The sequence below is a fragment of the Diabrotica virgifera genome, chromosome 1 (genome assembly GCF_917563875.1).
Source record: "Diabrotica virgifera virgifera chromosome 1, PGI_DIABVI_V3a".
Lineage (NCBI taxonomy): Eukaryota > Metazoa > Arthropoda > Insecta > Coleoptera > Chrysomelidae > Diabrotica > Diabrotica virgifera.
The window spans coordinates 65,477,266-65,493,284 of record NC_065443.1 but is presented as its reverse complement, the minus strand read 5'-3'; the positions used below and the strand labels follow the sequence as shown (position 1 = coordinate 65,493,284).

Sequence of the window (16,019 nt, the reverse complement as noted above, 5' to 3'; positions counted from 1 at the left end):
TTTCGAATATATCGAAAACTATTAGAGATTTTTTATTGAAAATGGACATGTGGAATTCTTATGGCAGGAACATCTTGAAAAAGAATTATAGTGAAATTTGTGCACCCCATAACAATTTTATGGGGGTTTTGTTCCCTTAAATCCCCCCAAACTTTTGTGTACGTTCCAATTAAATTATTATTGTGGTACCGTTAGTTAAATTCAATATTTCTAAAACTTTTTTGCCTCTTAGTATTTTTTCGATAAGGCAGTTTTTTTCGAGTTGCGGCTTCTTTTTTAATATGTTTACATAAAAATTTTATGGGGGTTTTGTTCCTTAAAACCCCCCAAATGTTTGTGTATGTTCCAATTAAACTTTTACTGCGGTGCTATTAGTTAAACACAGTGTTTTAAAACTTTTTTGCCTGTTTGTATTTTTTCGAGAATGCACTTTTTATCGAGATATTACTTCTTTTTTAATATGGTTCAAAATATACCTAAAAATTGAAATCATAAATAAATTTTCATATTATTACCAAGTCTCCATAGTCATACTTAGCCATATACATATATGTGGTGGATTTGACAAATATTCAAAATATCTCGATAAAAACTGACTTTTCGAAAAAGTACTAAGAGGCAAAAAAGTTTTTAAAATATTGTTTTTAACTAATGGTACTACAATAATAATTAAATTGGAACGTACACAAAAGTTTGGGGGGGTTTAAAGGAACAAAACCCCCATAAAATTTTTATGGGGTATCCAAATTTTACTATAATTTTTTTTTAAGATACTACTACCATAAGAATGCCACATGTCTATTTTCAATAAAAGATCTCTAATAGTTTTCGATATATTGGAAAAAATCGATTTTCATTTTGTAACTTCAAAGGGCTATAACTTTTTTTATGTGCACATTTGTACTAAGGTAAGTTAGGTTCAATCGAACTATTTTTGGTCCCAGAATATGTGATTAAATTTATGACCTGTATTTTTGTTACACCCTGTATATGCTTTTTCTCATGAGGATCTTTCAGTGCGTCACAGTTTTTCGATTTCTTTCTAACGCATTAAATTGTATGTGACAGAAAAAACGCACGTCGGTGATTACATTTCGTCGGTGACATTTATAACATTATTCTAGTTGTCAATAGATGGCGATATAATCGAAAATAAAATAATTTGCGAATTATATAATATATCTACGAATATAATCTGAACAATTTATAAAGACTATACAAATCAAAGAAAATACCATTTTATAAATGCAATAAACGCAATTGATTTGTTTTTATGCCAAATTGCAAAAAAATGTGACAACTGTCAGATTTAACTAAAATGTCATGTCACTAAAATGTATATTATCACGGACTTGCCTTTTTTTCTATCATTTGTGACGCACTGAAAAATTCTCATGAAAAGAAGCATACAAGCGGTTATGACTTCTAAATTAACTGTTTCTAAAAATCTAAACAGACAACGACGTGGGTGGTGGGTGAGCAATAAGAATGAATACTTTATGATCGGTAAATGTTTGGCGGAGGTTAGAATTGGTGCCCGTAATAAAGTGTTTATTATCGACAGGTCCTATAAATCACGAATCATTTAAATTCGTGGGAAATTGTACATAAAAAGTTTTTGGTTACTTGAAAAATATATTCTAATAAGCGGTACCATTTTACAAAAACGTATTCCTATAAGCGGTTAAATTTATTAAGGAGTAAATAGAAACGTTTCGGGACCTCAAAATTCTATTCCTTAAACCGGGATATTCCTATAAGCGGGTTCGACTGTATTTCAAAACTGAAGAGGAGTGGTTATTAAGGCCGCGTCTCACCATCAAATAATTTGATCAAACAGTTTGAGCAAACTTGACGTACTTATGAGGAAGTACGTCAAAGTGACGTCACAATTGCAGTTTTTTTGAAATTCTAAAAATCTGTGCTCTCACTATCAGTCTAGTTTGATCAAATTTTTTGTATTGAGTTGTCTAACTTGTTTGTACTTTATTTAAAATTAAAATTTTTCATTATTATCCACAATGAACACTCAGGATGTGACGTCACTAACTGTCACTTTCAGTTTGCTCAAACCAGTTTGATCAAATTATTTGATGGTGGGACGCGGTCTTTAGCTAGTCAGTGAACAGTAAGACTAAGACTGGAGGAAAATAATCTGCCTTCTCGAGTATCTGCGCTTGGTCAAAGACTGACTGCAGCTCATCGTCAAAGCACGTCTGCGTTTTGCACAGGATCATCTGAACTGGACGTTGGAACAATGAGGATCTGTCCTGTTCTCAGATGAGACCAGAATATGCCTATATGGTAACGACCGAAGAAGGAAAGTGTACCAAAGACAAGAAGAGCGGTTTGCAGAATGCTGCATTGAAGAGCGTGCAGTCCTGACCTCAATCTCGCAGAACATTTATATTTATGGGATGAGCTAAAACAAAGAGTTACACATAGAGCTTATTGTCGCAGTGTAGGAGAGTGGTTTAAGATCCCACAAGAAACAATAAGAGCAAACTTGATTAGATCTATGCCTAATCGTATGAGAGAAATTTTAATGCAAGAGGAGCTCATACCCATTATTAAAAGATTATTTGTTAAATTTTTGATTGTCATATACTCTTTTTGTGTTAGCAATAAAAAAAGTTAATTTAATACTTAAACATTAGATGTCAACATAAATTTTCATAAATGTATACAGTGATGAGCGCGCAACATAATATATTGCGAAACAAAAAGAGATGAAACTAGTGGAAATTATCGTTATAAAACGTCTAAAATAACATTAAATTACATAGTTTCCCACCTTTAGACGTATCAGAGGAGTATGACAACTGTCACTGTGACAGTAGAAGTTTATAAAATACTCCTGTCACAGCTTCTAAAGGTGGGAAACTATGTAATGTAATGTTAATTAATCAGAGATATGTAAAGAAAATAGATCAGGCTAGTCATATGCGCATATGCCACTCAATGCATCGGGGTGTAACGCCGATATCAAGTACGGTGGTCTAGCTATCTTTGTCTGTCGTGCGAGTGTATCTACCAAGAGGTGGGAGTAACGGAACGACAGTGACACACAGGCGGCGGCCATCATATGCTAGAGAGAGAAAGCTAAACGCCGGTAGAGGGAGATAGATAGACCACCGACCCGAACTGTTCCGCGTTACGCTATTTTTCGAACTGGCCTAATCTATTCTGTTATATCTATGTAATTAATACGTTGGTAACGATTATTTCATTCATAGGAGATTCTGACCAATAGAAAGCTACAGAAATCTGAATTAAATCGATAATTTTTGATAATCTCCCGTCGTTAAGTATTACGTCAGATCTTCGTTGCTACGAAAAAATACATTCAGTGACATTAATGACAATTAATGTTTTAAAAATTATATGACTTTCAATCGTCAAATATTTATAAAAACTGTGTGTTTAATGGTACTAATTTGTACTTACATAAATAAATTGCAATAAAATTTTGGTTTTGAACAGTTTTATTCATGAAATAATCGCAACAAATTGCACTCGAACTCTGAAATTAATATAGAATTTCAGAGCTCTTGTGCAATTACTACTGATTATTTCATTCATAGGAGATTCTGACCAATAGAAAGCTACAGACATGCAAATTAAGGTGATAATTTTTGATAATCTCCCGTCGTTAAGCATATTACGTCAGATGCCCTTCGTTGCTACGAAAAAATACATTCAGTGACATTATTGACAAATGTTTTAAAAATTATAAAAGTGATGACTTTCAACCGTCAAATACATATTTATAACAACTGTGTGTTTAATTTCACTAATTGGTACTTACATATATAAATTACAATAAAATTTTGGTTTTGAACAGTTTTATTCATGAAATAATCGCAACAAATTGCACTCGAACTCTGAAATTAATATAGAATTTTTGCTCTCGTGACACTTTGACATAATTTCACTCGCCTTCGGCTCGTGAAATTAAAACTGCCAAAGTGTCACTCGGGAAAAATTCAATAATTTTAGAGCTCTTGTGCAATTACTACTGATAATTTCCACCTTCACTAGTTTCATCTCTTTTTGTTTCGCAATGTATGTTTTCCATCTTTTGAGCTATTTTGCTGGTTATATAGCGTGCTCATCACTGCGTATATTCGTACAAGAATAAAAAACCGCTAAACGCCTTAAAAATGAGTGGCGCATACAATATTCCAGCTACAAAAGATCTGGTATGAATATTACGTGGCGCAAAAATGTATTTTCATTTTGATGTAAAACAAAATTCTAGTTTTATTTTAAAATATTTTTCCATAATTTTTGCTAAATTTGAAGTAAACCCCCACAAAGAGTAACTGTGATACAGTTTGAATTTTGAAACTCTTTGGTGGCGCGTTTACTTCAAATTTAGCAAATATTATGGAAAAATCTTTTAAAATAAAATAAGAATTTTGTTTTACATCAAAATGAAAATACAGTGATGAGCGCGCTAATAACCGGCAAAATAGCTCAAAAGATGGAAAATGTATTAAGTTGTAAGATAAAAAGGAATGAAACTACTGGAGGTGGGATTTTACCGGTATTAACTTATAATTTACATTACCATTATGGATAGTTTCCACCTTTATACCTTTAAACGTCAGCTAGTTAACTTCGGTCATAATTCTACATAGTATGACGTTCTTTCAAACCTAGTTTCAATAGGTTATGTACGTCTTCTTCTTCTTTGGTTTATTGGCCTCTACCTGCATGAGTATTTGGCTAGTCCATCGTTTTGGCATAAAGAAAAAATCCCTTATTCACCTACAATTTAGAGTTGGTATCGGACAAATACAACAAAGGTAAAAACTTTTCTCGTTCAGGGATAACTGTCGACCATTACACAATCTGCCTCTACTTCTTCTTCTCGTTCTTTAGTTAATTGGCAATTTTGAATTATAATGGGACAAATACAACAAAGGCAAAAATCTTTCTAGCTCAGGGGCAACTGCCGATCATTACAAGATTCCGTAATGTGGCCTCGGTTTCCTTATCCTTTTTCATCTTTCTGATGACCTCAACATTTGTTATTCTATCTACCCAACTTATTTTTAATATTCTTCGCCAGGTCCACATCTCGAATGCTTTAAGTCGATCGCTTATGTCTTTCTTTAAGGTCCAGGCCTCCACCCATACAGCAACACTGAATTATCTAGTCGTACGTAATTTTTGACATATTGTTCAAATTATTTATTATTTTATCAATTTCATTTCCAATATTTTGCTTTCCTCATAACTACGTTTGACGTTAATACGACATTTTTTTTTCGCATAAAGCAAAAATCAATTGAAGACAATAGGGCTTTTCATTCACAGTCATTTGTTTCTAGCTGTCATATGTCGTATAATCTCTGTATATTAATATTATACACAGATTATACAAAAGCTCGAAACAAATGACAATCGATGAAAAGCCCTATAAAGCAAATGTAAATAAAAACAGTTTAATTCATAGTAATTTTTTTATTCTAAAATTAACTTAATTTCTATTTACCATGATTTTAGACGTCTCGGATTCACTCCTGTCACTTCAGAATTGTCGAAGGTTGTTTCAAATCCCACATTTATGACTTTATTGCAATAATTAAATATTAAAATTTGAAATTATGCAGATATTGTTTGCTTTGAATTACTTAACATTTGTGTTAGTCTTTATTAGAAATGTTTAAAGTCTTCTTCTTCATTTTATGTAGACATGACTCTGTCTGTTTTTCAATGTGCCTACCGAAGTTGTCGTTCCATCTTTTTCGTGGTCTTCCCACTGATCGTCTTCCTATTGGGGAACCGTCTCTCGCTGTCCTGACTACTCTATTTGTTGTCATTCGGCTTATGTGGTCGTTCCATTATATTCTTCTGTTTTTCACCCAGTTATTAATGTTGTCCACCTTACATCTCCGTTGTATATCTGCAGCACTGAAGTAGTTTAAAGTAAAACATGAAACGCTTACTGAAAAAACAATGTCATACTTTCGAAAATAAAAAATTCTACAAAAATAAAAAAAAAGTCCTAAATGAATCTGTTTACAAAAAATGTTCAAATAAGCCACCATAAGCAGCGGAACAATAACCCAGCCTATTGTAAAAATTCCGTCTAACATTAGATAATGTTTCTGGACTAATACCTCTCATTGTATCAGAGATCTTTTCCCGTAATTCTTGGAGAGTATTAGGCCTATCGTCCTCAATTCCATATAGTTTGGACTTGATATACCCCCACATAAAAAAATCACAAGGTGAAAGATCAGGTGATCTTGCAGGCCAGAAAATATCTCCGTGGCCACTAATCAATCTATTAGGAAAAGTAGCACTGAGATATTCCCTGACGATGCGAGAATTATGTGCAGGGCAACCATCTTGTTGAAACCATATGGAATCGAAAGGTATTGGTAAATTACGAAGGGCCGGGACAATTTGATTTTGCAGAAGTTCCAAGTATTTCCGCCCAGTCAACATACCGTCTATAAAAAATGGACCTATGACATGATTCCCTATTATGCCTCCCCAAACATTTACTTTTCGAGGACGCTGAGTACGAGCGACATAAATCTGACGAGGATTTCTTCGAGACCAATACCGAGTGTTCATTGAATTGTGACGTCCATGCAGTGAAAACGTACATTCATCGGTAAACAAAACATTCTGTAAAAAATGTTCATCTTGATGTGACATTTCCATTGCATTTTGACAGAATTCTAAACGTCGATATTGATCTCCAGGGAATTGTTCGTTGGATTTATGTAACTTGTAGGGACGGTATCCATGCTTTTTCAAAATTTTACCTACTGTAAATCTTGAAAGTCCAAACTGTTCTCCGAGAAAAGATGTTGATTGAGTAGGATTTTGTTCAATACTTGCACAAATCAAAGTGTCCCTTAGTTCTAAATCTGGGTTTACCTCTCGTCGTCTACGAATTCCTCTTGGAGTAAACACGGATCCATAATTTAAAAAATTACGTACAATAGACTGAATTGTCGATCGTGTTGGTGTTGGCCTATTTGGGTACATATCTCTAAATTGTTGTCTGATCATGTTCTCTGGTAATCCATTAGCATGCCAGACAACAATTTGCACTTTTTCTTCTACCGTTAAAACCATGATTTCCACGAATTGTTTTTTCAGCAAAAAGTTTCTGTTTACCGTAGAAAACCACTTCTCGAACTCGAAGTGTTATAGTTTAATTTAACGTTCACTAGAGCCCACTTCAGTAGTTGTATGGAGGAGAATCAGATTAGAAGTTCGGGAAATGCTTCTAAGAATCAGTGCAGCATTTTCATGTGGCAGTTTATGGAATTTAATATTATTTATTTTATACTTAGTTAATTGGCACTCAGTCAAATGGTTTCGTTATAGGTATTTGTGAATTTGGAAATGTTTAGTTTTAGGACCTGATGCTTCTTGTGTGTTTTATTATTTTAGTTTGGAATAATCGACAGTTTTAGTTTGAAATTAAATTTCGGTTTGACGTCTATTTGTGTCAGATGAAAGTTTTTACCTCTGTTTTATTTGTGCCATAACAACCTAAAATTGCCAATTAATCAAAGAAGGTGAAGAAGAAGTAGAAGCAGATTATGTAATAGTCGGTAGTTATTCCTGAGCGAGAAAAGTTTTTAACTTTGTTGTATTTGTCCGATATTAACTATAAATGTAGATGTAGATTATTAAGGGATTTTTTCTTTATTCTGAGAGAATGAGCTGGCCAAAATACCCATGCAGGTAGAGGCCAATAAACCAAAAAGAAGAAGAGGTACATAACCTGATAAATCCGAGTTTGAAGAAACGTCATACGTAGAATTAGAATTATGACCGAGGTAAACTAGCTGACGTTTAAAGTTATAAAGGTGGAAACTATCCATAATGGTAATGTAAATTATAAGTTAATACCGATAAAATCCCACCTCCAGTAGTTTCATTTCTTTTTATCTTACAACTTAATACATTTTCCATCTTTTGAGCTATTTTGCCGGTTATCAGCGCGCTCATCACTGTACATTTTCGCGCCACGTAATATTCATATCAGATCTTTTGTAGCTGGAATATATTGTATGCGCCACTCATTTTAAGGCGTTTATAGCGGTTTTTTATTCTTGTATCAGGAGTTTTTCAAAGTTATTTACTTATGAATTAAATGTATGAAGTTGAATGCAATGTTCCTCTATTACTCGTTAAGCTTCATAAATGGTCACCTTTGTTGCATTATCTCCCAAATGATCTAGTGTCCATCGAGTGTACACTAGATTTTTTCTATTCGAAATAGACTGAAAAAAAATATTGAGATGACCGGTAAATGAAGTCGGATTGCCCGTTGCCAGATCAAATTAGCGTCGTAATCACTACAACTACATATACCATTTCGGGAATAATCGTTAATTGGATTATACTTTTCTAGCTTAATAACTTCTAAAAGGCTTAACCGATTTTGATTAGTAAACATGAGTTTGGAACGTATTTACCAGTAGTATCTGATGGATCTAAGGTCAAGTATGATAACTGAAGCTATTACAGGAATTATTGAGCTTGAGAAACCGTTTTCCCGTAGGAAATAGATTTGATCATACTTTATGAAGCCCTATAACTTAAAAATTCGAATTTTCCCGGATATGACGTATACACCGTTAGATTCGTCTAGAGTCCTTCTACAAACGCTCAGTTATTGGCGCAATTCGTAGGTTGAAACTTTGAGTACTTAATTGTCGAAAAACCAAAATTTTCAAAGTACCTATAGTTTTTCAGTTTTTCGGCTATACTGAGCCGTGTGTATGTCTGATCCTGACGGCTTAGACATCATTTGAAAGCTTAACTTAACGCTATTGATTTGGCGTATTTGCGGTTCTCCTGTCTCTTCTTGATTCGAAGACATATACTCCCAAAAAATATGCCGTTTTGTACCTACCAAGTCCTCTAGCTGGCTTATGGGTGGTCAAAAGTCACAAACTACACCGGTTCTGAATCGGCTCAGACCCTCCTCTTCAAACAGAAAAGAAAATTCAAATCGGTTTAACTTTCGAACACACATACATATCCACAAACATTTTACCTTTTTTAAATAAAAATTGAGTCATACTTCTGAGCTCGGTAACTTTTGAATGGTATAACCGATTTTCAAAATTAGACATGCGTTGGAAAGGTAATGATTAGTACTATTAGAAGCCGCAAAGGTCGGACTTAAATTTTTGAAGTTTTTGGGGACGAGAACGAAAAACAGACCCTAAATATAAAGGGCCGTAAAATCCACACCCTTGGACCAAAATGGATGGTTGATATATGAATGGGCGAGTCTTTTCCTGAAATTTAAGATGGGACTTGGCCCATCTTTCAAATCAGTCAGATTTAGAAAATCGAAAATTTCGTGTATATATATATTGTCGTGTGTAGGGGGTGTAGGTGTGCGCCAGTGGTGAGAACTACCGTTCTCTGGTAATTACTTAAAGCATATTACCTAAATGATCTTTTGAACAGTATATTGGTTTTTTTGATCCGAGTAATAGTTTCTAAAAAAATATAGTTTATTTACCAATAAATTCTAGGTACCTCTATTACAATACGGTAAGCAGTGTATATTTTACGTGTGTGAGACTCAAAAATAAACAAACACAGAGTAGCATATTATGACTGGAATTTCAAAATGCTTTTGAATAATGAAGTCCACTAAAGCTTTGGCTCTTTTAGAAGAGAACCGAAATTATCAATGTAGAAACATAATAACTGAGAAGACAATGGAAATTTTGGAGGAAATTGAGGAAAACCAATCCAGTTAAACAAAAAGGAGTTTGACAAGGAGTGCCAAAAAACAACAGTTAACAAAAATAGAGCATACCTAAAGACAAATCAAGCAGGATGCACAAGAATAGCAAAGGAGGAATTACGAGACCTTAAAAATAGAAAAAAAGTTTTTATTAATTTAAAAGAACCCTTTCGGGTTAAATCATAGAACATTTTTGGAATTAATATTCCATCTTCAGTGCTGCTACTAGGTAGGTATACAAGTTTAAAGCCACTAAATATGTAGGTTAAATAAAAAAACTTGTTAAATGTTAGATATTATATTAGGTACATAGTTGCTGATAATTTTATAAGATGTTAAAATTTTAAGTATGTAGATTCACTTCATGGCAAAATAAAACTCCCAACTCCTGTTGCTGGCCCAGATACGCCTCTATACGGACCTTAGGTAGCAACCAGGTCTTCCTACTAGAAGTGGGCAAGCTGCTTATAGTCTCATGCAGTCCCCACATATATGGACTGGCCCTAACCACATCTGATGAATCCTCTTCATTTTTTAAAGAAAGCCATACTACACAAAATCTTTGGAGCAGCTTGAAAATACTGTATTTTAAGTAGAAGGAATAAGTTTTGATAAGAGGCAAATTAGTGAGTTAGATTGTGCTAGACAGGCTGTGGGAAAAGAGAGGTTAAAAAAAAAGAGATAGATAGATCTTTATTTATTTGAAGTAGGAAAAAACCTAATATAAGTACATAAATTAAGACAAAAATTACAATATGAACTTATGCTATACATAAAAAGTTATTTGTTACAGGTAATCACAATGTTGAAATATATCTGACATAAAATCATAGGTAATATAATACGTTATAAAATAAAAAATATATATAAAACATAAAGCCAACAAAAAGGTAAGTACATCATATAACAAAGACACATACATTGAAAAAAGATAACTCTAAAATTTACAGTTATATTTTCACAAATCTTTTATATATTTCTTTAATTCACTTTTAAATAATAAAAATGACTTACAATCCTTCAAATGTATGGGTAGTTGATTATATTCTTGAAAACTCCTAAATAATAAAGATGACATTGAGTTGGTTAGATTAACTCTGTTTACATAAATGTTGTTTTTATTTCTTGTGTCATGGTTATGTATGTCACTATGAAAACAAATAAACTGGTGAAAATAAGGTGGAGCTAAGCAGTTAATTATTTTATAAATTAACAACATTGTAAAATAGTACAGTCTCTGCTTTACTCAAAACCACTGAAGCGTCTTTAACATAGTTACTGTAGAAGTATAACGATTGGTTTTTAATATAATACGCATACCACGATTTTGGAGTTTCTGAAGTTGGTTCATTTTATTTAGATTAAATAGATGTAGAACAGAAGCACAATAATCGAAGTTAGGTTGGATGATGGTGTTGTACACGGTTAGTTTAGCGAAAGTTGACAAGTTTTTTGCAATTCTTGTAAAAAAGTATAATTTTTTACTAATTTTTTTATTAATGTAATTAAAATGTTCATCAAAATTGAGAAAGTTATCTAATTGAAAACCCAAATATTTAATAGTTGATACTACTTCAATCTGCTCACCATCAATATCTATACTGACGTTATTCAAATTCAACAGATTAAATTTATATTTGGTTGTAAAAATAATTGCTTTTGTTTTATTGACATTTAACTTTAGTTTATTGCTTTTAAGAAAAATATCCACTTTTTGCAATACCTTATTCATTTTTGCAACTGCTGAATTTAAATCTGTGTCAGCTAAAGCTAACACAGTGTCATCGGCAAAAAGATTAATAAATTCACAATCAACAAAGAGTTCTATGTCATTTAAATAAAGAATAAAAAGTAAAGGTCCTAAGACACTTCCCTGAGGCACTTCTGTGTTAATTTCAATCTCTGATGATACTTCATTATTGTAACGTACTTTTTGTTTACGACCTCGAAGATAGTCACTTAACCAATCATATACCTTTCCGCCAATACCATACTGCTGACGCTTTTGTAATAAAATATTCCTGTCTATAGTTTCGAAAGCTCTTTTAAGATCTAAGAATACACTTACAACATATTTATTATCAATATCATTTTTAAATTTACTTATTGTTAATTGAATAGCTGTCTCACATGAGTATTTTTTTCTGAAACCAGACTGATTACTAAGTAGAATAGCATTGTTCGTAACGTGTTCAAGTAGTTGCTCGTATACAATCAATTCTAAAAGTTTTTCAATTGGAGGTAAAGTATTGATTGGTCTAAATTCGTTAGCTTTTATTGTACTGTGAATTTTTTGAATAGGTATAATTGTGCTAGTTTTAAGTTCCGATGGAACTTTACCAGTATCGAGTGACGTATTAATTAAATGTAAAATAACGTGGCCAATCGTTTGAAATACTTCTTTTAAAACTTTTGCATTCAAGACATTGTGTATGGAACATTTGTTATCAAGCGAATTTACTATTTTCCCTAATTCGTGTAAAGAAAGCAATTTAAATGTGTGAAAGGGTAAATATATATTGCTGTTTAAATTTTGCCAAGGTAAGGATAAGTTATTGATGTTACCAACTATATCGACAATACTTTCAATAAAATATGAATTAAATTTGTTTGCTATTTAAAGAGGGAGAAGGGAAGGGCCTCCTTGCAGACAGTCTGTGGATAAATGAAGGTGAAGTGCTTTGGAAGTGATGTTGACTTTACTGCGGCCATTCCGCTTTCATAGCACTGGATGGTAGCAGGTAGGCATTCAGTGTAGCCTCAGCGACGAGAGGGTGTTTCAAAATACCTCAGGAATTATCACTGGGACTACAAAGAATGAATTCTGCACTAAGGCCTGTCAGGCAGCATTCTGGACTTGAAGATTCCAGACCCCCCTCTATAAAGAGGAAAAAAGCTTGTAAATACTGTGTGGGTACTAGAAAAAATATTGGAAAACCCAAGCACACAACAGAACAGTAGGAGTAAAAAACTTTTCATTTTAGTCATTCAGTTAAAAAAACAGTTGTTATTCTATAACAGAACTAATACCTATATTTTTCCCATAAGTGTGACCAACTAGCCCGAAAAATCCGGGACATGGCCCGAATTACGAAGTCGTGTCCCAGACAAGGCTTCCGGGCCATCCGAATTTTCAACGTTTTGGTTTCTATTTTGAATACGTTATTTTTCTAAGAATTCACATCAAATTGAGTTGGTGGGACGAAAAAAGTCGACAATTTCTAGAGTGTAATATTCTAATACCACATCCAAAATGCATACATTTTATATAGTGGTATTATATTGCATCTCAAGACAAATATGATTTTAAGAAACACGGTACAATAGTAAGAAGTAATCGACATAAAAATGTTCTGAAGCGGTTTTCTTTTGGCATGTTTGACAATTATATTTTGATGGGATTAAGCCACCATTGGTTTTAATGATAATTACATTTTTATATTAACCTAAGGTAATATTTACATGGAAATCCATTATTAGTTGATTTTCTAAATTTTCCTTTTTTTGAGAACTATATCCGGATTGGAAATCGAAACGTCAAAAACTAACAAAAATGTAATTATCATAACAACCAATTGTGTCTAAATCCCATCAAAAATATCATTGTCAAGATAAAAATATTAAATAATAAATAAAATGATAATATTAAAGTTATATGTTAAAAATGGCCCGATTTTCATTGAAAAGTCCCGGATTTCAGGTAGTTTTTTCAGCCTTGTCCCGAATTCGACTGAATTGGAGTTGGTCACACATAACTAAAAAGAAAATGACTAAAAAAAGCAACTTTAATAATATATAATTTATTTTTCTGTTTTTACTTTTACAACAAAGGTAGAAATTCTGGTATACAAAGGATAAAATTTATCAATATGTAAATCATTCCACTTCTCCTGTAGTGTTTTTTCAATATATTTGTCGCTAGTGTTAGCGAGACTTTTAACTTTCATTGTGAATAAAAATAAAACTTGCTCTTTGACTGGATTATATTCATCACACAAACTATGAAATGCTTGAGCAGATGTTCCTGGAGCCTCATCTAGATTTGTTATTATTACGACACACTTTTCAGCCAAGTCGTCTCTGATTTCTGATATGAAGGTACCATAATCTTTTAAGAAATTTGAGTTTTTTAAATATCTACCAGGTAATTGAATTACCTGTTTACTTTTGCATATATCATATGAAGAATACCTTGATATGCTGTTAAGAACCTTAGCCATAGTTGTGTCATCCTCATACAAAAATATTATGGATTTGGGTTGTTTTAACCTCTTAATGTCATGTAGGGCAACCCTGACATTAATCCAGAAATCGTCCGTTTGTGGATGATCACTTATTAAATCGGCAAAATCACTATGTATGCTTTCTATAGGTTCGGCCTGGGGATTGTACATATATAGGCCTACTAAAACTGGTATAATAAACAAAATGTAAATCATATTTCCATTGACACTAAATTGAGTTTTGCTCACATTCGGTTCAGGATTTAGGCTATTTTCCTCAGCGGAATCTACTTGTCCTTCACCATCTGAATATGACTCCGTTCCAGAACTAAAGCATTCCCTTGCATCTTCTCTTTGAACTTTATCATTGTAATGATCTGTTTGTGATATATTTTTTTGATTTTCAATAGGACTCACAACTTGATAATTTCGAATAGATTTTCTTCCCATTACTTTTTTTGGTGTACTGGAAGCTTCAGGATTATCTACCTAAAAGCAGATTATTATATGATATTTATAAAATGACATATTAAAAATCATTTTATAATAATATATAATTTAAAACAATTTTAACTTACCATATTTGATGTAAAATTTTATTTATTGTTCATAAAAACTTATAAATTCGGTTCAAAACTCAAATGCTTATTAAAAATAATACTTTAAAAACTTATTGCATCTCTCACAAGTCTATTTGTTTACCATGATGTTGATTTTGATGTTTGGTTTGGTTTTGGTTTTTGGTTGATGTTGATACTCATCTGAGTCATCTGTCATCTCATTCTAAAATTTCTCTTTTGCTGTCATAATTTGATCTCGATATCAAGGACTAGCAACCAGCTTTAGATCCGGTCTTTTCACCTTCGGATAACTAGTTATCGGTAATTTCCACTTTACATCAACAATAAATTGAACAACAAATTGACAAAGTTATTCAAGGCCAAATTTAACGTGTACAAAATGTATGGTCACCGAACAACCCGAAGGCACAGTCGACTCGGCGGGAAAAGTTCGCGCATCTGGTTTGCGCACGGCTGGCGGCCATTTTTTCGGTCCACAGGTCCGCTGCTGACACGATCAATTTGTGATTGTTGTTGTCAGATCACGCTTGTTTCGGGGTTACTTTGATTTTGTGTTGTTCTGTTCGGTGATTTTGTGCATTGTGCAATAATAATTATGGATATGGACAAAAAGAAAGGCAGTTCGAATTTAATCTGTGCAGCGATCAACTGTAAAAACACAGTATCAAATTTCAGCTATAGTTTTTTTCCGTTTTCCAAATGACGAATCAAGGTAAGCATTTTTAAATTCACAATGTTTTTATAAATGTGTATGTACTTAAATGGGTAGGTACTTGAAAATTTGGTGTTAACTATGAAACTTTACCTAATCAATTATTTTCAATGGGAAATAAGCCACAATTTTACCAAAAAAATGATTTTATTAACGTTTCGACGCCCAAGTCAGGTGTTATTGTCAAAATACAAAATAATTCTTGTATTCAATCATTGAAAATAGTTGATTATAAAAATGCCACAAGGAAATAGCTTCAGAACAAAACTTTACCTATATTATGTATACAGAGTGTCCAGAAACTCTACCGACAAACGAAGACAGGAGACTCCTCATATAATTTTAAGACATTTAAACCCAATTCATCTAGTCCGAAAATGCTTCCTGAGGGAGCTAGAGCTCTTTGAAGATGGCGTCTTGTAATTAGTTTTTCTTAGATACCTCCAGAACCCTTGTATTTAGAAAAACAAAAATTGGTACACACATTTATCTTCCAAAGATGCATCGATTTCATTCATCGTGAATTTCTAGTACCGGTCATAGGCGTCCGTTATGGGTAGGGCAACGGTTATTTTATCGCATAACTTTTTTATCTTTAACTTTTAAGCATTTTTGATATTGGATTATTATACTGTGAGATATTCTAGTACTAAAAGGTGCTCTTGATTTAAGTCCGTAGGACACGCCGTTTTCTAGAAATATCGATTTGAAAATTTTTCGTCTTTTAAATTTGAAGAAAAAACTGCAAAAAA

The 16,019-nt window shown here is 32.8% G+C and overlaps 1 protein-coding gene across 1 annotated transcript; it reads right to left on the bottom strand.

Annotated features, from left to right (window-relative positions):
* Positions 1-13,535: 13,535 nt before the first annotated feature.
* Positions 13,536-14,846, bottom strand: LOC114332287 (uncharacterized). The gene is made up of 2 exons (XM_028282064.2): positions 14,553-14,846; positions 13,536-14,463 (listed from the first exon to the last, which is right to left on the bottom strand). Exons 1-2 carry the CDS (start codon positions 14,553-14,555, stop codon positions 13,552-13,554), a joined length of 915 nt encoding a protein of 304 aa, XP_028137865.2. The 5' UTR covers positions 14,556-14,846; the 3' UTR covers positions 13,536-13,551.
* Between the last annotated feature and the right edge of the window lie 1,173 nt (positions 14,847-16,019).